Raw genomic sequence first — 22,259 nt, forward strand, 5'->3', positions numbered from 1 at the left:
CTGATCCTGCTGAGGATCCTGCTGAGGGGACAACTGTGACCCTGCTGTGGGGACACCCCTGATCCGGCTGAGGGCACATCCCTGATCCTGCTGAGGGGATATCTCTGTCCTTGCTGTGGGGACATCCCTGTCCTTTCTGTGAGGATAACCAGGATGCTTCTCTGGGGACATCCTTGGTCCTGCTGTGAGGACACCCCTGATCCTGCTGAGGGCACATCCCTGTCCTTGCTGTGGGGACACCCCTGATCCTGCTGTGGGACATCCCTGTCCCTGCTGTGGGACATCCCTGATCCTGCTGTGGGACATCCCTAATGCTGCTGAGGGCCCATCCCTGTCCCTGATGAAGGGACATCCCTGTCCTTTCTGTGAGGATAACCATGACCCTGCTCTGGGGACATCCTTGATCCTGCTGTGGGGACACCCCTGACCCTGCTGAGGGCACATCCCTGTCCCTGCTGAGGGGACATCCCTGTCCTTGCTGTGGGGACACCCCTGATGCTACTGTGGGACATCCCTGTCCCTTCTGAGGGGACATCCCTGTCCTTGCTGTGGGGACACCCCTGATGCTACTGTGGGACATCCCTGTCCCTGCTGAGGGGACATCCCTGATCCTGCTGAGGGCACATCCCTGTCCCTGCTGTGGGACACCCCTGATCCTGCTGTGGGACATCCCTGTCCCTGCTGAGGGGACATCCCTGATCCTGCTGTGGGACATCCCTGTCCCTGCTGTGGGACACCCCTGATCCTGCTGTGGGACATCCCTGTCCCTGCTGCGGGGACACCCCTGATCCTGCTGTGGGGACGCTCCTGTCCCTGCTGGGGGCACCTCCCTGTCCCTGCTCGTCCTTACCCGGCCCCGATGAAGCAGCTGGCGGCCGTGAGCACCCAGCGGTGGCTGATGAGTGCCCCCGAGCACATGTGCCACGTGCCGTTCTCCAGGGTCACCTGGATGCTGGCGATGCCGGGCCAGGCCCCCGGGTTGACATCGAGGGTGGCGCCCTGGGCGTGGTGCGAGGACCCGAACTCGGGAACGGCGGAGCTCTCGTTCAGAACCATGGGCCAGAGCCCGCAGGTGCCCCTGCAAGCACAAAGCCATCAGCGCCCTGCTCGGGGACAGCGGGGACAGGGACCCCGAGGGGCTCCCCGAGGAACCCCTCGAGTGTCCCCGAGCCCCCCGGGGCCACCGACCTGCAGGTGTCCCAGGTGCCCCCCACGGGCCCGGCCAGGGCCAGCAGCACGAGCAGCCGCAGCAAAGCCATCGGTGCCAGCGCAGGTGGCAGGGCCGGAGCGCAGCTGTCACCTCTGGGGACACCCAGGGCCCTGGCAGTGCCCGCGGAGCCACCGGGCCGGGGTGATGTCACAGAGGGGCCGGTTCCATGCGCGGGGCACGGTGGCCTCGGGAGGGGGCAGGGGCAGCGCAGAGCTGTGACCCCGGGCATGGCTTGGGCTGAAGGGACCTTGGGGACCCCTCTGGAGCAGAGGGAATGTCCCAGATCCAGGGATCCCAGCTGGGACCGAGGGCACAGCGGGATGGGAGCCCAGAGACACCAGCTGGTGACAGAGGGGACACCCCTGGGTGGCAGCAGCAGCTCAGGGTGGCACTTCCAGCAGCTCCACAGGACCCCGGGATGGCAGCTCCAGCTGTCCCCATGGCTGTCCCTCTCAAGGATGTTCCTGGGGCTCTGGGATGGCAGCTGCAGCTGTCCCCATGGCCGTCCCTCTCAAGGACCTGTCCCAGGACTGGCACACCTGAGGCTCTGCTGGGGAACCTGGGAAGTTTCTCCCTCTCTCCACCTCCGGGCTGTGCTGGTTTGGAGCGAAACCCCCAGGAGGAATTGACCCCACGCCAATCCCACAGACCGTGCAGGGGGTTCGGAAGTCAGAGTTGAAGTTTGAAGGGAAGGATCCAACAAATGCACGGAATTCAGAACAATTTACCATAAACCACAAAGCCAGAGCACAAACTGACACCCCGCGGGTGGCACAGGCTGGACCAGAGGTGGTGGCAGTGCTGCTGAAGTGGCCCTGCTGCTCTGGTCGTCCTCCAGATGTCCAGTGGTGGTGGCTGTGTCCCAGATCCCCCAACCTTGGGATGACACCCCCTAAAGCCCAGGCAGGAATGTCCAGTGGTGGTGGCTGTGTCCCAAATTCCCCAACGTTGGGATGACACCCCCTAAAGCCCAGGCAGGAATGTCCAGTGGTGGTGGCTGTGTCCCAACTCCCCCAACCTTGGGATGACACCCCCTAAAGCCCAGGCAGGAATGTCCAGTGGTGGTGGCTGTGTCCCAAATCCCCAAACCTCGGGGTGACACCCCCTAAAGCCCAGGCAGGAATGTCCAGTGGTGCTGGCTGTGTCCCAACTCCCCAAACCTTGGGGTGACACCCCCTAAAGCCCAGGCAGGAATGTCCAGTGGTGGTGGCTGTGTCCCAAATCCCCCAACCTTGGGATGACACCCCCAAAGCCCAGGCAGGAATGTCCAGCACCTCCCCCAGGGTGAGGATCCCCACAGTGGGGTGGTGGAACCCTGTGAGTCACAGGGTATTTCTGGGATCCCTGCAGGTTGTTCTGCTGGACCCCTGAGCTCCTGGTGGCCCAGGCAGGGATGGCCCCTCAGGATGGGACTTTTGACCCTGTCCCAGCCACCCGAAGAGCTCCTCAGAAGGTGCTGGGGGTGGTGGAGAACCAGGCTCATCCCTCCCTCCCTGGCTGCCCCTCATGCCCCCCAAACCAGGATCCAGCCCCACCCTTTTTTCCCCAGATTGTCCCATCCTTGTTGTGCACAGAAGAGTGAACTGGACCGAAAATGAGGACGGTTGGGAACAACTCTGTTTCAAGAACAAACTGAAGTTTATCACCAGGCTGGGCGGAGGGGGGATAAGGAGCAGGCAGAGCAGATCTGGGTGGCAGGGGTGGCTTTGGCACTGCCGTGGCTCCAGCAGGGAACAGCTGTGGTCCCTGCAGCCAGCCCTGGATCTGCTCCCCCTCCTGCTCAACCCAGTTTGTCCCGCAGGAACGCCAGGAACTCCTGCAGATTGGTGAAGAACCTCAGCAGGATGGCTTTTGGGAAGGAAACTGTGATAAACTTCGCCGGTTTCGGTGTTGGCTCTGGTTCTTCTTCTTCTTCCTCTTCTTCTGGCTCTGGAATCGGTTCCGGTTCTGGTATCGGCACCGGTATCGGTACCGGCTGTGGTTGTGGTTCAGGCTCTGGTTCTGGTTCCAGTTCTGGTGGCTCTTCCTCAATGGTGGGGGTGGGTGGCTCCGGCTCGGGCGGCGGAGCCTCCGTTTGCGCCGGGACCAATCCCATCTGCGCCTGGATCCACGCGCGGAAGTGCTGGGTGGCGGTGAACACCCCGGGGCGCTTGTCAGGGGCGCAGCCCTTGCCCCAGCTGGCCAGGCCCACCAGCCAGAAGTAGTCACCGACGTTGTCCTTGCAGACCAGGGGACCCCCGATGTCCCCCTGCGACAGGAGAGAGGGGTCAGGGGCTGCTCCGGGGTCACAGCCACACCTCGGGGTTGTGGGGACACTAGATGGGATTTGGGGGCAGAGCGCCAGGCCTTGGGGACAGGGGGACACTGGGACAGGGACCCACGGATGGGGAGTGGCAGCCCGGGGACACGGGACAGGGATCCATGGATGGGAAAGGGAAGGGAGACCCAGGGATAAAGGAGAGGGTGGGCCGTGTTGGGGCTCAGGGTCCCTGTGCTGGCTCTGGGGGTCCCACGGGGCCCTGTTGGGGCTCAGGGTCCCTGTGCTGGCTCTGGGGGTCCCACGGGGCCCTGTTGGGGCTCAGGGTCCCTGTGCTGGCTCTGGGGGTCCCACGGGGCCCTGTTGGGGCTCAGGGTCCCTGTGCTGGCTCTGGGGGTCCCACGGGGCCCTGTTGGGGCTCAGGGTCCCTGTGCTGGCTCTGGGGGTCCCACGGGGCCCTGTTGGGGCTCAGGGTCCCTGTGCTGGCTCTGGGGGTCCCACGGGGCCGTGTTGGGGCTCAGGGTCCCTGTGCCCAGCCCCGGGCCCAGCCCCACCTGGCAGGTGTCGATGCCGCCCCGCGGGTACCCCGCGCACAGGTCCTGGGGGTGCACGGCCCCCCCGTACCAGCGGCTGCTGTTGCACAGCTGGACGTCGATGAGCCGCACCTTGGCCTCCTGCAGCACCAGGCGAGGGCTGGGGGCTGCGGGCACAGAGGGCACTGAGCACCCGGCACCTCCCCGGGCTCGGCCCCTGTCCCTCCGTGTCCCTGCCCGGGGCTCCGTGCGCGGCCCGGACCCGGCTCTGCCGCTTTGGCCTCTGCCCTGCGCCGGCCCGGCCGCGTCCCCGCGGTGCCCAGCTCGTCCCCAGCCCCGGGGGGCACTGACCGCTGTCCGGGGTGGCTCTCCAGCCCGCGATGTAGCAGGTTTTCAGCTCGGGCACCGCCAGGGAGCCGTCGGGCACGCAGCCCAGCTGGATGTAGTCGCTGCACGCCACGGGCTGGTCCAGCTCCAGCAGGGCGATGTTGTTGCTCTCTGAGCCGTTGTCGTAGTCCTGGTGCTTCAGAACCCTCTTGATGTGGCGCTGCTTGGCCTCGGGGCCCGGGTGGCTCAGGTCGGTGGCCCCGATCACCACCGCCCACGCGGAGGTGTCGCTGGGGAGCAGGAGGTGGAGGGAGAACTGATGGAGCAGAGCCGGGGGCTGCAGCAGCACAATGCCCTGCCTGCTCGGGGCACCTCCCTGCGCTGCCAGGACATCCCTGACGCTCCTGTGGGGACATCCCTGACTCTCCTGTGGGGACATCCCTGACCCTCCTGTGGGGACATTCCTGTCCCTCCTGTGGGAACGTTCCTGTCTCTCCCGTGGGGACACCCCCGTCCCTCCTGTGGGGACACCCCCGTCCCTGCTCTGGGGACATTCCTGCCCCTCCTGTCGAACAGCACTGACCCTCCTGTGGGAACATCCCTGTCCCTGCTGGGGGGACATCCCTGTTCCTGCTGTAGGGACATTCCGGACCCTCCGGTGGGACATCCCTGACCCTCCTGTGGGGACATTCCTGCCCCTCCTGTGGGGACACTCCGGACCCTCCTGTGGGGACATTCCTGCCCCTCCTGTGGGAGCACCCCCGTCCCTGCTGTGGGGACACCCCTGTCCCTGCTCTGGGAACATTCCTGACCCTCCTGTGGGAACAGCCCTGACGCTCCTGTGGGGACACCCACTTCGTGCTGTGGGGACATTCCTGCTTATCCTTTGGGGACACCGCTGTTCCTACTGTGGGGACACCTCTGCCCCTCCTTTGGGGACACCCCTGTCCCTGCCCCTCCTTACCCGGCCCTGGCGAAGCACTGGGCCACCGTGAGCACCCACCGGGGGTGGATGAGTGCCCCCGAGCACATGTGCCACGTGCCGTTCTCCCAGGTGGCCTGCACGCTGACGATGCCGGGCCAGGCCCCCAAGGGGACACCGGGGCTGTCCTTGTTGAGGGCAGTGCCATCGGAAGATGCCAAGGTTGTGTAGTCACCCTCTGTGGGGTCGTAGTCCCGAACCAGTGAGCTGTGGTCGAAGGCCAAGGGCCGGAGCCCGCAGGTGCCCCTGCAAGCACGAAGCCATCAGCGCCCTGCTCGGGGACAGCAGGGACAGCAGGGACAGGGACCCCGAGGGGCTCCCCGAGGAACCCCCCGAGCGTCCCCGAGCCCCCCGGGGCCACCGACCTGCAGGTGTCCCAGGTGCCCCCCACGGGCCCGGCCAGGGCCAGCAGCACGAGCAGCCGCAGCAAAGCCATCGGTGCCAGCGCAGGTGGCAGAGCCCGAGCGCAGCTGTCACCTCTGGGGACACCCAGGGCCCTGGTGGTGCCCGCGGAGCCACCGGGCCGGGGTGATGTCACAGAGGGGCCGGTTCCATGCGCGGGGCACGGTGGCCTCGGGAGGGGGCAGGGGCAGCGCAGAGCTGTGACCCCGGGCATGGCTTGGGCTGAAGGGACCTTGGAGACCCCTCTGGAGCAGAGGGAATGTCCCAGATCCAGGGATCCCAGCTGGGACCGAGGGCACAGCGGGATGGGAGCCCAGAGACACCAGCTGGTGACAGAGGGGACACCCCTGCGTGGCAGCAGCAGCTCAGGGTGGCACTTCCAGCAGCTCCACAGGACCCCGAGATGGCAGCTCCAGCTGTCCCCGTGGCTGTCCCTCTCAGGGATGTTCCTGGGGCTCTGGGATGGCAACTCCAGCTGTTCCCATGGCTGTCCCTCTCAAGGACGTTCCTGGGGCTCTGGGATGGCAGCTCCAGCTGTCCCCATGGCTGTCCCTCTCAAGGACGTTCCTGGGGCTCTGGGATGGCAGCTCCAGCTGTCCCCATGGCTGTCCCTCTCAAGGACCTGTCCCAGCACTGGCACACCTGAGGCTCTGCTGGGGATCCTGGGCTGCAGAAGTTTCTCCCTCTCCCCATCCTCCCCTCCCTGGCTCCCCCTCGTCCCCCCCAAACCAGGCCCAGCCCCGCCTTTCCCCCCGGTTTGTCCCACCCTTGTTTTCCCCGGGAGACTGAAGGACACGGTGGCTAGCTGGGAACTGGAAGGACTCTAATTGAAGCACAAGCTGGATCCAGCAGCGGGGCGGGCGCGGGGGTCAGCGTGGGCAGGGCACAGCAGCGCCGGGCACGGGGCTGGGCTGGCCCCGCAGCCACGGCCCCGGCTGGGGCTGCTGGAGCTCCTCTGCAGCCAGAACTGGACCTGCCGCCCCTCCTGATCAGCGCAGTTTTTCCTTTAGGAGCTCCAGGAACTTCTGCAGACTCCCGAAGACGGACAGCAGGACGGTTTTTGGGAATGACACCGTTAGGAAGGTCTCCGATTCCGGCTGTGTGGGCGCCTCGATGACAGTCAGGGTCAGGGACGGGGTCGGGGACATCACCGGGGTCGGGGCTGGGCTCGGGGCTGGCTCTGTCGCTGTGGGGGTTGCGTCTGCTTGGGCCTTTCCCATCTGGACTTGGATCCACGCGCGGAAGTGCTGGGTGGCGGTGAACACCCCGGGGCGCTTCTCTCCAACACAGCCCTTGCCCCAGCTGGCCAGGCCCACCAGCCAGAAGTAGTCACCGACGCGGTCCTTGCAGACCAGGGGGCCCCCGATGTCCCCCTGCGACAGGAGAGAGGGGTCAGGGGCTGCGCCGGGGCCACAGCCACACCTCGGGGTCATGGGGACACTAGATGGGATTTGGGGACATGGGGACACTGGGACAGGGACCCACGGATGGGGAGTGGCAGCGCTGGGACACAGAACAGGGATCCATGGATGGGAAAGGGAACAGGAGCCCCTGGACAGGGACAGGGACAGGGACACGGGGATGGGGACAGGCAGGGAGCAGTGGCAGGGGTGGCACAGGGGGTGGCCCTGCCTGAGCCGGGCCTGAGGGGATGCAATGGTGGAAGGGATAGGGAAGGGCAGCACGCAGGCACAGGAGAGGGATCAGGGGATTGGGGAAGGGCAGGACAGCCCTGGGACATGGGACAGGACAGGGACACGGGGATGGGCAAGGGACACCCGCCAGTGGTGGGGACACGGGGCTGGGAGGGCACCAGGCCAGGCCCAGGCGGTGCCAGGCCATGGCTGGGCTCAGGGTCCCTGTGCTGGCTCTGGGGGTCCCACGGGGCCCTGTTGGGGCTCAGGGTCCCTGTGCTGGCTCTGGGGGTCCCACGGGGCCCTGTTGGGGCTCAGGGTCCCTGTGCTGGCTCTGGGGGTCCCACGGGGCCCTGTTGGGGCTCAGGGTCCCTGTGCTGGCTCTGGGGGTCCCACGGGGCCCTGTTGGGGCTCAGGGTCCCTGTGCTGGCTCTGGGGGTCCCACGGGGCCGTGTTGGGGCTCAGGGTCCCTGTGCTGGCTCTGGGGGTCCCACGGGGCCCTGTTGGGGCTCAGGGTCCCTGTGCCCAGCCCCGGGCCCAGCCCCACCTGGCAGGTGTCGATGCCGCCCCGCGGGTACCCCGCGCACAGGTCCTGGGGGGTGCACGGCCCCCCCGTACCAGCGGCTGCTGTTGCACAGCTGGACGTCGATGAGCCGCACCTTGGCCTCCTGCAGCACCAGGCGAGGGCTGGGGGCTGCGGGCACAGAGGGCGCTGAGCACCCGGCACCTCCCCGGGCTCGGCCCCTGTCCCTCCGTGTCCCTGCCCGGGGCTCCGTGCGCGGCCCGGACCCGGCTCTGCCGCTTTGGCCTCTGCCCTGCGCCGGCCCGGCCGCGTCCCCGCGGTGCCCAGCTCGTCCCCAGCCCCGGGGGGCACTGACCGCTGTCCGGGGTGGCTCTCCAGCCCGCGATGTAGCAGGTTTTCAGCTCGGGCACCGCCAGGGAGCCGTCGGGCACGCAGCCCAGCTGGATGTAGTCGCTGCACGCCACGGGCTGGTCCAGCTCCAGCAGGGCGATGTTGTTCGTGGCCGTGGCAGCCACGTAGTTCTGGTGCTTCAGGAGCCTCCGGATGCGTCTCACGGCAGCCTCGGGGCCCGGCTGGGCCACGTCCGGGGTCCCCATGACCACCTTGTAAACGGACATGTCCCTGGGGAGCAGGAGACGGACAGAGGGGTGACAGGGAGCAGGGCCATGGGATGTGGCAGCCCAACAGCTGACCCTGCTGTGGGGACACCCCTGCCCCTCCTTTGGGGACACCCCTGTCCCTGCCCCTCCTTACCCGGCCCTGGTGAAGCACTGGGCCACCGTGAGCACCCAGCGGGGGTGGATGAGTGCCCCCGAGCACATGTGCCACGTGCCGTTCTCCAGGGTGGCCTGGACGCTGGCGATGCCGGGCCAGGTCCCCGAGGGGACACCGGGGCTGTCCGTGTGGAGGGAGGTGACATCAGAAGAGCCCAAGGTTGCGTAGTCACCGTCGGAGTGGTCGTAGTTGTCAGACGCGGAGCTGTGGTCGAAGGCCAAGGGCCGGAGCCCGCAGGTCCCTCTGGAAGCACAAAGCCATCAGCGCCCTGCTCGGGGACAGCAGGGACAGGGACCCCGAGGGGCTCCCCGAGGAACCCCCCGAGCGTCCCCGAGCCCCCCTGACCTGCAGGTGTCCCAGGTGCCCCCCACGGGCCCGGCCAGGGCCAGCAGCACGAGCAGCCGCAGCAAAGCCATCGGTGCCAGCGCAGGTGGCAGGGCCGGAGCGCAGCTGTCACCTCTGGGGACACCGGGCCGGGGTGATGTCACAGAGCGGCGGAACCTTGGAAGGGTTGGGGTGGCGGGGGCCGTGACGACGGCGCGGTGGCACCCGTGCCAGGGCAGGGCCACCGTGCTGGTGGCGCCTCAAGATGGAGCACAGAGATCGATGCAGCCGTAAATAATTGATCGTTAGGGCTCTTGGTGCTTCGTTAGGTGTCATTTATAATGACTAATGATATTCCCAATCTCTTTACCTTGGTGGTAGCCGCGCTGGAGCATCACGGTGTTAATTGGCACTAATATTGCTGCAAATCTTTATTGATACATAAAATAATGCTCATTTATAACGGTATTAATACGTATGGTTTGTCATCATTTGTGTTAATTATACAATGTAAACATTTTTCTGTGTATTGTTACATTGATTGTACATTAATACATTGTTATATATCAATACAGTAATACATCATTATACACATACATTAATTATATATTAAACATTAATATATTAACATATCATTACATTATTAGTGTGTATTTATGGAAACAGAGGCACTAATCCTTGTAGTATGTGGAACGAGATTTCATAGTGGTTTTTCTATTTTAACACCATATTACATTACATTATATTATATTATATTATATTATATTATATTATATTATATTATATTATATTATATCATAAATTATAATATATATTATATTATATATCATATAATATAAGATATATTATATAAGATATATTATATATTATATCTTATATATCTTACATCTTATATTATATTATATTGTATTATATATAACATATAATATTATATATCATATATTATGTATAATATATTATATATTATATATTATATATTATATATTATATATTATATATTATATATTATATATTATATATTATATATTATATATTATATATTATATAAGGTATATTATATATTATATATTATATATTATATATTATTATATTATAGATTACATTATAGTACAATATATTACATTATATTACATTACATTATATTATTATATCCTATCACAATCCTGTTCATATTATTTTATTCTTTATTATTATTATCTCATGTTAAGATCCGTTTTCTACATCACATAAATAGCCTATAATACAAAACCTGTAATTTCTCCGTATCCTTTGTACAATATAAATTTATTTGCATGTGTCATAAAATCCTGCACGCGCTTTTAATCCATCCAAACCTAAACTTTCAAAAACTTAAATATAAAAAAACTTAATAAAAAGTTTAAAAACGTAGTGAATGGTGTGGATATCTTGTGTGGAACCATATTATCAAAAATGGGATCAGACCTTCTGCTGTATTTCCCGCTCTGGGCTGGGATGGGCACAGCTGGGTGGGCAGGGGACACATCTGGATGGGGCACAGCCGGGCAGGACCCATCTGGGCTTGGCAGTGGCACAGCTGCAGGGGCACATCTGGATGAGCGGGGCACATCTGGACGAGCAGGGCACATCTGGATGACTGGGGCACATCTGGATGAGCGGGGCACATCGGGATGACTGGGGCACATCGGGATGAGCGGGGCACATCTGGACGAGCGGGGCACATCTGGCGGGGCGGGGCACATCTGGCGGGGCGGGGCCGGGGCGGGGCCGGGCGGTGGCGCCGGGGCGGGGCCGGGGCTGAGCGCGGCTCGGGCGGGCGGCAGCGGAGCCACGGTGAGGGACCGGGGCCGGAACCGGGGCTGTCCCCTCTCCCCGGGCGGGGCCGGGGCGGGCCGGGGGCGGCCGGGGCTCCGACCATCCCGGGGGCCGGGGGCTGCTGCCCACCGCGCTGCCCTACACCCACACCCACCTCCGCCCCCTGCCCAGCCCGCAGCCCCATAATCCCCTCGGCCATGCTCTGTGACCGCCCAGCCCCCAGACCCATAATCGCCTCGCCCCCCGCCCTACAACTGCCCAGCCCCCAGCCCCATAAACCCCCGCCCCCAGCCCCATAATCCCCCCGCTCCCAGCCCCATAACTACCCAGCCCCCAGCCCCATAAACCCCCGCCCCCAGCCCCATAATCCCCCCGCTCCCTGCCCCATAACTGCCCAGCCCCCTGCCCCATAAACCTCCGTCCCCAGCCCCATAATCCCCCCGCCCCCAGCCCCATAACTACCCAGCCCCCAGCCCCATAAACCCCCGCCCCCAGCCCCATAATCCCCCCGCTCCCTGCCCTATAACTACCCAGCCCCCTGCCCCATAAACCCCCGCCCCCAGCCCCATAATCCCCCCGCTTCCTGCCCTATAACTGCCCAGCCCCCAGCCCCATAACCCCCTTGTTCACAGCGGGTGGGGGGGGTTGGATACCCCCGGGGTCCCTCCCTCGCCATGGGGGGCGGTGTTTGGGGTGCCCCCAGGGTTTTGGGGTGCCCCGCTGTTGAGGCTGCCGTGCCCCCAGGAGCTGCCCGGGTCCGGATGCCGGCAGGATGGCGCTGGTCCCCGTCGTGGCGCTCTTGGCTCTGTGCCCCCTCCTCGCCCGGGCAGGTACCCACGGGCAGCGGGGTGGGGGGTCCGGGCAGAGCCCCCGCTCCCCGGGGACCCCCTTCCCACCCCCCCCTTTCCTCTCCTGCGCGGAGACCGCGGCGGGGACCCCGAGGGGAGGGCGGGGGAGCCGTTCCCGGCAGGGCGGTGACTCACGGGGCGGCTGCTTGGCACCACCGAGCCCTGGATGCTGGCACCAGGACCTGGCACCACTGAGCCCTCGGTCCTGGCACCAGGTCCTGGCTCCACCGAGCCCCCGGTTCTGGCTCCCACGAGTCCTCGGTTCTGGCTCCACCAAGCCCCCGGTCCTGGTTCCACCGAGACCTCGGTGCAGGCACCAGGACCTGGCTCCTCCGAGCCCTCGGTCCTGGCACCACGTCCTGGCACCACTGAGCCCCTCGGTCCTGACTCCACCGAGACACCGATCCTGGCTCCCCCGAGCCCCCGGTCCTGGCACCACCAAGACCCTGGTCCTGGCTCCTCCGAGCCCTCGGTGCAGGCACCAGGACCTGGCACCACTGAGCCCTCGGTCCTGGCTCCACCAAGCCCTCGGTCCTGGCTCCCCCGAGCCCCAGGTCCTGGCTCATCCAAGCCCTCCGTTCTGGCTCCTCTGAGCCCTCGGTGCTGGCACCAGGACCTGGCACCACCAAGCCCTCGGTCCTGGGCTTCTCTGAGCCCTTGGTCCTGGCATCACCAAGCCCCTGGTCCTGGCTCTTCCGAGCCCCCGGTTCTGGCTCCTCCGAGCCCTTGGTCCTGGCTCCCCCGAGTCCTCGGTTCTGGCACCACCAAGCTCCCGGTTCTGGCTCCTCCGAGCCCCCGGTCCTGGCTCCCCCGAGTCCTCGGTTCTGGCACCACCAAGCCCCCGGCTGTGGCACCTGGGAGCCCTCGGCTCCACCGCCACCACCGGCCGCGTCCCCACAGATGTCCCCTGTCCCCTTCAGAGCCCCCTTGTCCCGGAGTGGCCCCTCTCCCCCGCTGGACCCCGTCCCCGGTGTCACCGCGCGCTGACCCCGCTGCGTCCCCTCCCAGACCATCCTCCTGTCACCGTCACGGTGACAGCGGCCATCGGCGAGGACGCCTGCCTGCCCTGCGGCACGCAGCCCTGGGGTGACCTGCGCGGGGTCACCCTCAGCTGCACCCACCAGGCTGGCGGCCACCACGCCGTCCCCGTCCTGAGCCACCGCCTGGGCTGGCAGCCGCCGCCCCCCCGAGCCGGGCTGGCAGCCGCCCGTGCAGCCCGACAGCCGCTTCAGGGGCAGGGTGGCCTTCTGCGCCGCGGGGACGGGCGACAGCGGCGTGTCCCTGCTGCTGAGGAACCTCAGCGACCCCGATTTCGGGAATTATTCCTGCTACGCCGCCCGCGCCGCGGCCCCGCAGCTCCTCTGCTCGCTGGTGCTGCAGCCCGCGGTGGCAGGTGAGTGGCGCGGGGGTGGCACTGTCCCTTCTGGGGTCCCTCAGTTCCCTGCTGAGTCCAGCCCCGTCCCCATTTGGGTGGTGCCAGAATTTGGGGGTGTCCCCAGTCCGGTCCCCATCTAGGTGCTGCCAGAATTCGGGTGAGGCCCCATTCCCTGCTGTGTCTGTCACCTGCCTTGTCCCCTGGCCCATCCCTGTCCCCATCTGGGTGGTGCCCCACACTCTTCACCCCAATTTGAGGTCCCCCCGTTCCCTGACGCATCTGTCACTTCCTCCATCCCTGTCCCCATCTGGATGGTGCCAGAATTTGGCGGTGTCCCCAATTCCCTGGCGCACCTGTCACCTCCTCCAGCTCTGTCTCCATCTGGGGGATGCCAGCTGTCCCTGCCCTGTTCCTCTGCCCTGTTTGGGGTCCCCACAAGCCCTGACGTGTCCCTTGTCCCACCCGAGCTGTGCCAGGTGTCCCTGCCCTGTTCCCCTGCCCTGTTTGGGGTCCCCACAAGGTGTCTGTCCCTTGTCCCACCCGAGCAGTGCCAGGTGTCCCTGTCCTGTCCCCCTGCCCTGTTTGGGGTCCCCACCCGAGCAGTGCCAGGTGTCCCTGTCCTGTCCCCCTGCCCTGTTTGGGGTCCCCACATGTTCTGTTTGGGGTCCCCACAAGGTGTCTGTCCCTTGTCCCACCCGAGCTGTGCCAGGTGTCCCTATCCTGTCCCCCTGCCCTGTTTGGGGTCCCCACCCGAGCAGTGCCAGGTGTCCCTGTCCTGTTCCTCTGCCCTGTTTGGGGTCCCCACAAGCCCTGACGTGTCCCTTGTCCCACCTGAGCAGTGCCAGGTGTCCCTGCCCTGTCCCCCTGCCCTGTTTGGGGTCCCCACCTGAGCAGTGCCAGGTGTCCCTGCCCTGTTCCCCTGCCCTGTTTGGGGTCCCCACATGCCCTGACGTGTCCCTTGTCCCCGGTGTGTCTGTCCCTTGTCCCCGGTGTGTCTGTCTGTCCCTGGCTGCTCCCCCGGGGCAGTTTGGGGTTCCCCCAGCCTGGCGCGGCACAGGGAGCAGCGGGTGGCCCGGCTGGTGTCCCCACGTGCCGGTGTCACCCCGCAGAGGTCCCCAAGGCCGCGGAGCCGGACATGCTCATGGTGGTTTGTGTCCTCACGGCCGCCTTCACCGCGGTGGCCATCGGGGTGCTGGTGTGTGCCCGCTGCCAGGGCCACTGCTGGGGGCGCGCAGGTGGGCCTGGGGGCACACAGGGGGTGTGGGGGGCACAGGGGGTGTTTGGGGGTGCTGGGGGGCACAGGGGGTGCTGGGGGCACAGGGGGGCGCTGGGGGCACACAGGGGGTGCTGGGGGGCACAGGGGGTGTTTGGGGGTGTTTGGGGGGCACGGGGGGTGTTTGGGAGAGCTGGGGGGCACAGGGGGTGTTTGGGGGCACAGGGGGTGTTTGGGGGTGCTGGGGGGCACAGGGGGGGGTGTTGTGGGATGGGGGAAGTTGGAGACCCCCTGGTTCACTGGGGATGGGATTCTGTGTGGGGAGGGGATTTCCAGTTCCCGTGTGGTGATGGGACGGGATCCATGGGGTGGGATCCATGGGATGGGGTGGGGTGGGATCCATGGGATGGGGTCCATGGGATGGGATGGGATCCATGGGATGAGATCCATGGGATGGGGTCCATGGGATGGGATGGGATCCATGGGATGAGATCCATGGGATGAGACTGGATGGGATGGGATCCATGGGATGGGATGGAATGGGATGGGATGGGATCCATGGGATGAGACTGGATGAGATGGCATCCATGGGATGGCATCCAAGGGATGGGATGGGAAGGGGATGAGGATGGGATGGGGAAGGGGATGAGGGCGGGGATGAAGACAGGGCAGGGATGAGGACAAGGGTGCAGATGGTGACGGGACAGGGATGGGGACAGGGACAGCTATGTGTGGGGCCGGGCTTGTCCCGTGTCCCCACTCACTGTCCCCTCAGCGCGGGGCCCAGCCCAGGAGCCCGCAGCCGTGGCTGCAGGGGACGACGGAGAGGTGGCCTTGGGTGACCTCAAGAGTCCCAGCCCCTGAGGCCACCCCCAGCTGGACAGGTCCTCGTGTGACACCGGGGCAGGACACGGCCCCGACTGCCCCAAGGGGGGCACAGGGGGGGGCGATGCTCTGGTGGGGGTGCAGGATGGGTTTGGGGGGGCACGATGGTTTGGGGTGGGGGGCTCTGCCCGGGGGATGGGCAGGGGACAGCTCAGGGTCTCCCCACCCTCAAGGGGACACCCAAACTCCGGGGGGACAAAGCCTGAGACCCCAAATAAAGAGCGTTGCTCCAGAGTGGGGGTGACCCCTCCTTCCCACCCACGAGGGGTCGGGGGCTTGGGGGGGATGTGGGTATGGGGGGGCCTTTTAGGGCTGGGGCGTGGGGTCCCGGGGTGTCCCCATTTAGGGACAGGCTGTGGGATGCCGGGGTGTCCCCATTTAGGGACAGGCTGTGGTGTCCCGGGGTGGCCCCATTTAGGGACAGGCTGTGGGGTGCTGGGGTGTCCCCATTTAGGAACAGGCTGTGGGGTGCCGGGGTGTCCCCATTTAGGGACAGGCTGTGGGGTGCCGGGGTGTGGTGTCCCCATTTAGGGACAGGCTGTGGGGTGCTGGGGTGTCCCCATTTAGGGACAGGCTGTGGGGTCACGGGGTGTCCCCATTTAGGGACAGGCTGTGGGGTCACGGGGTGTCCCCATTTAGGGACAGGCTGTGGGGTGCCGGGGTGTCCCCATTTAGGGACAGGCTGTGGGGTGCCGGGGTGTCCCCGTTCCGGGCTGGCTGTGGGGTCCCGGGGGTCCCCAAGCGCTCTCGTTCCCTCAACGGCCACGCCCCTTTGCCTACGGCCACGCCCATTTGTCCAGCCCCTGTTCCCGAAGGCGCCGAGAGGGAAATTTGGGATGTTTGGGATCCCGCAGCATCCCGGGGGCTCCGCGGGGCTCCTCGGGCTGCTGCTCCCCCTCCTCCTCTCCCTGTGGCCGCTGCTGCAGCTCAGGGGGCCACCAGAGCCTCCCTTCTCCTCCCCTGTGCCCTCCTCTTCATCCTGCCCCATCCCATGGATCCCATGGATCCCATCCCATGGATCCCATCCCATGGATCCCATGGATCCCATCCCATGGATCCCATCCCACCCCATGGATCTGATCCCATCCCAGAGATTCCATCCCATCCCATGGATCCCATCCCATCTCATGGATCCCATCCCATGGATCCCATGGATCCCGTCCCATCGATCCCGCCCCGTCCCGTCCCCCCCAGTGTTTGGGGCACACGTGGATTTTTTGGGGACACACCAACCTGAGAGGGGCACATGTGGATTTTTGGGGGACACACCAACCTGAGGTCTCTCCCAGCAGCACCCCAAGGCAAGGGCTGTCCTGGGGGTGGGACAGGCTCCACTGTGACCCCAAAAGCACCAAGGGGGTTTTTGGTTTTGGTTCCTCTGCCTGAAGCTCTCGTGTTCCTCCGGAAAGGGCAGTGCCGGCATCTGCTCCCGGGGGGTTTCCAGCCCGGGCGTAGGAGAGAAATGATGAAAAATAGAATTATAACAAATTAAATGGTAGCTGTGAGGCGGCGCTCCCTCCGAGAGAAGGGCGATGGGACAAGGGCGATGGGACAAGGTGACAGCTCTTCTCTCTGGGGGCACCCGCCAAGAAAACGGGAATGTGAGGCAACAGAAATAGGGCAAAATCCATCCCGAAAGTGGGGTTTGAGGGCTGGCTCCTGCTGGGGAAGGGACCCTTCGCTTCCTGCGTCCCGGGAGCCACCGGAGGGTCCCGGGTTTGGCAGCAGAGGGGAACGGATGCGCTTTGGGCTCCCTCCTGCCGGGGCTGGAGAGGTCACCGGGAGCACAGAGGGTTGATTTCAGGGAATTGGGGTCAGACACTCAGCCCGTCCTTCCAGGGCAACGCCGCATCCCCGCAGCTGGAGCTGGCCACGTTTCAGGCACGAGAGCTCCCGGTGTCCCCGTGTCCCCGGGGCAGAAATCAATGCCGAATTCGGGCCATAATTATAAAACTCATCGATCCCGCCGAGCCGCGGGGTTCTCCAGGGCACGGCTCGGGACGGCCCAGGCGGGATCCGGGCCCCGCTCGGGACGAGCACCGGGTGCGCTGGCCCTTTAAATCACGGACAGGTGCGAGGGCGGGACCCGCGGGGCTGAGTGACGGGGCTGCTGTCCAATGGGAAGGCAGAGTGAGGAGGGTTCAGCCAATGAGCGGGCGGGAGCGGGGGCGGGGCTCAGTGGCGCTCGCCGCGCGGCGAAGCGGGGACCGGTCCGGTTCGGCTCCGTTCGGCTCCGGTTCGGCTCGGCTCGGCTCCGCTCGGCTCCGGTTCGACTCGGCTCGGCTCCGCTCGGCTCTGCTCGGCCATGGCGAAGCGGGGACCGGTCCCCGCCGGGCCCCTCGGGGACGATTTCTCCTTCGTGAGCCCGGTGGCCAAGTACGTGCTCTTCTTCTTCAACCTGCTCTTCTGGGTGAGTGCGGGACACCGGGACACCCCGCTCCCGAAGGACGTCCGGACCCCGGGGCTGTCCCCGTCCCTGCGCCCCGCTGGGACACCGCCATCCCCGGCATCCCCGGGACCCCCGTGCCTGAGATCCCACCGGGACCCCCAGCCCCCGGGAATGTCTCCATCCCTGAACCCTTTTGGGATCCCCCATCCCCAGGGACCCCCAGCCCCTGGGAATGTCTCCATCCCTGAACCCTTTTGGGATCCCCCATCCCAGAGATCCCATCGGGACCCCCAGCCCCTGGGAATGTCTCCGTCCCTGAACCCTTTTGGGATCCCCCATCCCAGAGATCCCATCGGGACCCCCAGCCCCTGGGAATGTCTCCGTCCCTGAACCCTTTTGGGATCCCCCATCCCAGAGATCCCATCGGGACCCCCAGCCCCTGGGAATGTCTCCGTCCCTGAAGCCTTTTGGGATCCCCCATCCCAGAGATTCCATCGGGACCCCCAGCCCTTGGGATGTCTCCATCCCTGAACCCTTTTGGGATCCCCCATCTCCAGGGATCCCCCATCCCCAGAGACCCCCAGCCCTTGGGAATATTTCCATCCCTGAACCCTTTTGGGATCCCCCATCCCCAGAGACCCCCAGCCCTTGGGAATATTTCCATCCCTGAACCCTTTTGGGATCCCCCATCCCCAGGGATCCCAGGCCCTTTCTCCAGCCCTGGACCTCTCTGGGACCCTGCATTCCCCCAGCCCACCTCCATCCCCAGGATCCCACCGGGAACCCCTTGGCTTTGGAGCTGTCCCCACCCCTGGTCCCCACTGGAATTTGCTCTCCTCGGGATCCCTGGAGCCCCCAACTCCCGTACCCCACCGTGTCCCCCCATTCCTGAGGGACTCCTGGCCCCTGGGAGTGTCCCCATCCCTGGACCCCACTGGGATCCCCCATTCCAGAACCTACAGAAGGGGTTGCCCCATTCCCCGAGGGTTTTTGGGGTCCTTTGGGTCCCCACCAGGACCCTTCCTGGCCCCACACAGGTGACAACCCCCCAGAGAGGGGGACAGAGGCCCCTCTTGTCCCCAGCCCACCCCAGGGACATCTCCTGCAGGGAAGCCACAGTTTTCCATGTCTGAGGGCCTTTTTGATGATTTTTTTTTTATGTTTTGAGGGATTTTTATGTTTTTGGGAAGTTTTATATTTTGAATTTTTTTTTATTTTTCAGGGACTTTTTAAAAACGTTTTGGCGACTTTTGTACTGCTTGGAAAGTCTGGGGTTTTTTTTATATTTGGGTTTTTGTTAATGCTTTTGTGGGGTTTTTTTTTGGTGGGTTATTTCCGTGTTTGCAATCCTATTTTTGAGGAAGTTCTCACTTCCCATAAACCACATCCCTGTGTCCAGCCACCCGCAGAGGAACAGCATTGGCTGGCGAGTGACCTCCAGGGAGGTGGGGACAGATGCGACCTCCCAGTAGGAGGGGACACGGCGGTCGCCGTGTGACGAGGGGAAACTGAGGCAGCGGCTGCAGCTCTGGTGCATCCCTGGCTTTGGGGAGGCTGCAGGCGGGGCGGTGGGTGTGGCACGGGGGTGGTGACACCCGCGGGGTCACCTGTGTCCCTCTGCAGATGATCTCCATGGTGATGGTGGCCGTGGGGGTGTACGCGCGGCTGCTGAAGCACGCAGGTGAGCTCGGGGGGGCTCCCCAGCCCTGCTGGTTCCGAGCCACCAGCACGCTGGGGGTGGCACGTGGGGGTGCTGGCAGCGTGGTGACAGCTCGCCCGTGGTGACAGAGGCGGCCATGGCGTGCCTGGCAGTGGACCCTGCCATCCTCCTGGTCGTGGTGGGCGTCCTCACCTTCCTCATCACCTTCTGCGGCTGCGTCGGCTCCCTGCGGGAGAACATCTGCCTGCTGCAGACGGTGAGTCCTGCCCCAGGGGCTGGGGACCCTGCTGGGGACCCTGGTGGCATCTCGGTGCTCCCCTCACCGTCGCCTTCCTCTTCCCCTCACCGTCGCCTTCCTCTTCCCGCAGTTCTCCGTCTGCCTGACCATCGTCTTCCTCCTGCAGCTGGCGGCCGGCGCGCTGGGCTTTGTGTTCTCTGATAAGGTACTGATAAGGGAGGGCGGCGGGGGTGCTGGGTGACCCCAGCCCTGTCCTGCTGGGTGACAGCCTGGCTGCCGTGGCCCCGTTTGTCCCCCAGGCCCGCGGGAAGGTCAGCGAGATCATCAACGGGGCCATCGTGCATTACCGGGATGACCTGGACCTGCAGAACCTCATCGATTTCGGGCAGAAGGAGGTGACCGGGGGGGCCTGCAGGGTCGGGGTGTCCCTCCAGCGGATGAGGACATGTCCCCATGTCCCTGTCAGGCTTACGTCTGTGGGGTAGCACGGGCTGGGGACGTTGGATGGCTCTTCCAAGATGTTCATGGTGATGTCCTGCCCAGGCAAGGGGAGGTTGGGGAGGGCTGGGGGCACAAAGAGCCCCGAGTGTCCTGTCCCCCTGCCGTGGGCTGGGGTCCCCTCCCCGCTGAGCCCCGTGGCCTGCCCGCAGTTCAGCTGCTGCGGGGGCGTCTCCTACAAGGACTGGTCCCAGAACATGTACTTCAACTGCACGGCCACCAACCCCAGCCGCGAGCGCTGCTCCGTGCCCTTCTCCTGCTGCCTGCACGACGCCGACCAGGTCTGTCCTGGGGTGGCCTCAGGGGACCCTGCCCCGTGCCTGTCCTCCCTTCCCCGGGGCCTGCGCTGGGCCTGGAGCCCTGCCCAAGGGGAGGGAAGACAAATGGACCCCATCCCCCCCTCTGGGTTTGTGTCCCCAGTTCCACACTCTGCGTTTGTGTCCCCAGTTCCAAACTCTGGGTTTGTGTCCCCAGTTCCACCCTGTGGGTTTGTGTCCCCATCCCACCCTCTGGGTTTGTGTTCCCCATCCCACCCTCTGGGTTTGTGTCCCCATTTCACCCTCTGGGTTTGTGTTCCCCATCCCACACTCTGGGTTTGTGTCCCCAGTTCCAAACTCTGGGTTTGTGTCCCCAGTTCCACCCTCTGGGTTTGTGTCCCCAGTTCCACCCTCTGCGTTTGTGTCCCCAGTTCCACCTTCTGGGTTTGGGTTCCCCATCCCACTCACTGGGTTTGTGTTCCCATCCCACCCTCTGGGTTTGTGTCCCCAGTTCCACCCTCTGGGTTTGTGTTCCCATCCCACACTCTTGGTTTGTGTCCCCATTTCACACTCTGGGTTTGGGTTCCCCCATCCCACCCTCTGGGTTTGTGTTCCCCATCCCACCCTCTGGGTTTGTGTCCCCATCCCACCCTCTGGGTTTGTGTCCCCATCCCACCCTCTGGGTTTGTGTCCCCATTTCACCCTCTGGGTTTGGGTTCCCCCATCCCACTCTCTGGGTTTGTGTCCCCATCCCACCCTCTGGGTTTGTGTCCCCATTTCACCCTCTGGGTTTGTGTTCCCCATCCCACACTCTGGGTTTGTGTTCCCCATCCCACCCTGTGGGTTTGGGTTCCCCCATCCCAGCCATTGGGTTTGGGACTCCTGTGTGGAAGTGCTGTGGTGAGGTGGGGGGATTCTCCCTCTCCAGAGCTGGAATTGGCTCTTTGGGGGCAGGTGGCTCTGGAGGGCTGGCGTGGGCACACTGAGGAAGGGACACCCCGCCAAGGCAGGGGCCTGGTCACTGCACAGCTGTCCCTCAAGAGCAGGGAGCCCAGTGTGTTCTGTCCCCAGCCCCTCTGTGCTCTGTCCCCTCTGGCAGGCTGTCATCAACACCATGTGTGGCCACGGGATGCAGGCCAGGGGCTACCTGGAGGCCAGCGCCTTCATCCACACCAACGGCTGCATCGACAAGCTGGTCAACTGGACCCACAGCAACCTCTTCCTGCTGGGGGGCATCACCCTGGGGCTGGCCCTGCCCCAGGTACGGGGCTGGGGCACCGCGGGGACAGAGCTCCGCTTTGTGGGGATTTTTTGGGAGCTGCCTTAATGGTGGCTGGTTGTGAGATGGTGGAGTCGGGACAGGATTTGGGGTGAGGGAGTGACACAAATGTCAGGCGCGGGGGGCATGGGGTGACACTGCCTGGTGTCACTCAGTACCTCCCTCTGCCCTTCCTCTTCTTCCCTCTCCCCCGTCCCTCTTGCTCTTTCTTTCTCTCGCTTTTCTCTCCTTCCTCTTCCTCTCCCACTTCCCTCTTTCCCTCTCCCCTCCCTTTCCCTCCCCACTTACTCTTCCCTTTCCCCTTCCTCTCATTTCCTTCCCTGTTCCCCTTCCTCTTCCTTTTCCCTCCTCCTCCTTCTTCCTCTTCCTCCTCCCTTCTCCTTCCCCATTGCCTTCCCTTTATCTCACTTCCCCTTTCCTCTCCCTCTCCTCCATCTCCCCCTTCCTCCTCTCCCCTCCCTCTCCTTATCTCTCCCCCTTTCCTCTCCCCATCCCTCTCCTTTTCCCACTCCCTCCCTCTCTCGTTTCCCTCCCGGTCCCTCTCCCCTCCAGCTGGTGGGCATCGTCCTGGCGCGGCTCCTCATCAACCAGATCCGCGACCAGATCAAGCTGCAGCTCTACAACCAGCAGCACCGGGCAGACCCCTGGTCCTGAGCCCGCACCCTCCCCGCGGCACGGCGGCGCTCCCGGGCCATTCCCGAGCCCCGGATCGGCGGGGACAGCCGCTGGAGGAGAGGGAATGCGGCTCCGCGGCGGCCACGCAGGAGCCTCCGTGCCTTCGGCAGCCGCTGCTGGGCTCGGCCTGGAGGCGCTGAGCTGAAGCAGCGCCGGGGAGCCGCTGTCTGTCTGTCCGTCCG

At 64.1% G+C, this 22,259-nt stretch overlaps 3 protein-coding genes and 1 long non-coding RNA gene across 5 annotated transcripts; 2 read left to right on the top strand and 2 right to left on the bottom strand.

Annotated features, from left to right (window-relative positions):
* Window positions 1-2,990: 2,990 nt before the first annotated feature.
* Window positions 2,991-5,745, bottom strand: LOC119707926 (acrosin-like). Its single transcript, XM_038153590.1, has 5 exons — window positions 5,675-5,745; window positions 5,292-5,555; window positions 4,352-4,617; window positions 4,022-4,167; window positions 2,991-3,458 (listed from the first exon to the last, which is right to left on the bottom strand). The coding sequence occupies exons 1-5, from the start codon at window positions 5,743-5,745 to the stop codon at window positions 2,991-2,993; spliced, it is 1,215 nt and encodes a 404-aa protein (XP_038009518.1).
* A 955-nt stretch (window positions 5,746-6,700) lies between these two features.
* LOC119707927 (acrosin-like) lies at window positions 6,701-9,058 on the bottom strand. Its single transcript, XM_038153591.1, is given in 6 exon segments — window positions 6,701-7,084; window positions 7,893-7,943; window positions 7,945-8,039; window positions 8,224-8,489; window positions 8,622-8,885; window positions 8,988-9,058. Coding segments are annotated over 6 exon segments (1,131 nt in total).
* A 1,679-nt stretch (window positions 9,059-10,737) lies between these two features.
* Window positions 10,738-12,758, top strand: LOC119708605. Its single transcript, XR_005259128.1, has 3 exons — window positions 10,738-10,778; window positions 11,505-11,590; window positions 12,617-12,758. It is a non-coding gene; the product is annotated as an uncharacterized LOC119708605 (long non-coding RNA).
* Window positions 12,759-17,303: 4,545 nt separating this feature from the next.
* Window positions 17,304-22,152, top strand: LOC119708604 (tetraspanin-33). 2 transcript variants are annotated; one of them, XM_038155178.1, is made up of 8 exons: window positions 17,304-17,491; window positions 19,094-19,151; window positions 19,259-19,386; window positions 19,499-19,573; window positions 19,668-19,763; window positions 20,019-20,147; window positions 21,223-21,384; window positions 21,955-22,152. In XM_038155178.1, exons 1-8 carry the CDS (start codon window positions 17,387-17,389, stop codon window positions 22,054-22,056), a joined length of 855 nt encoding a protein of 284 aa, XP_038011106.1. In that variant the 5' UTR covers window positions 17,304-17,386; the 3' UTR covers window positions 22,057-22,152. The 2 variants fall into 2 exon arrangements, with proteins under 2 accessions (XP_038011106.1, XP_038011107.1); XM_038155179.1 differs by having other exon boundaries at window positions 17,327-17,457.
* The last annotated feature ends 107 nt before the right edge of the window (window positions 22,153-22,259 follow it).

This window comes from Motacilla alba, chromosome 1A (genome assembly GCF_015832195.1).
Source record: "Motacilla alba alba isolate MOTALB_02 chromosome 1A, Motacilla_alba_V1.0_pri, whole genome shotgun sequence".
Classification (NCBI taxonomy): Eukaryota; Metazoa; Chordata; class Aves; order Passeriformes; family Motacillidae; genus Motacilla; species Motacilla alba.

Coding starts and splice junctions, on each gene's coding strand:
- LOC119708604 (XM_038155178.1), top strand. CDS start 17,387: ATGGCGAAGCGGGGACCGGTCCCCGCCGGGCCCCTCGGGGACGATTTC. Junction 19,152..19,258: donor GCGGCTGCTGAAGCACGCAG/GTGAGCTCGGGG, acceptor CCGTGGTGACAG/AGGCGGCCATGGCGTGCCTG. Junction 19,764..20,018: donor TCGATTTCGGGCAGAAGGAG/GTGACCGGGGGG, acceptor GCCTGCCCGCAG/TTCAGCTGCTGCGGGGGCGT.
- LOC119707926 (XM_038153590.1), bottom strand. CDS start 5,745: ATGGCTTTGCTGCGGCTGCTCGTGCTGCTGGCCCTGGCCGGGCCCGTG. Junction 5,556..5,674: donor GGCACCTGGGACACCTGCAG/GTCGGTGGCCCC, acceptor TCGTGCTTGCAG/GGGCACCTGCGGGCTCCGGC. Junction 4,618..5,291: donor CAGTGCTTCGCCAGGGCCGG/GTAAGGAGGGGC, acceptor CCTGCTCCCCAG/CGACACCTCCGCGTGGGCGG.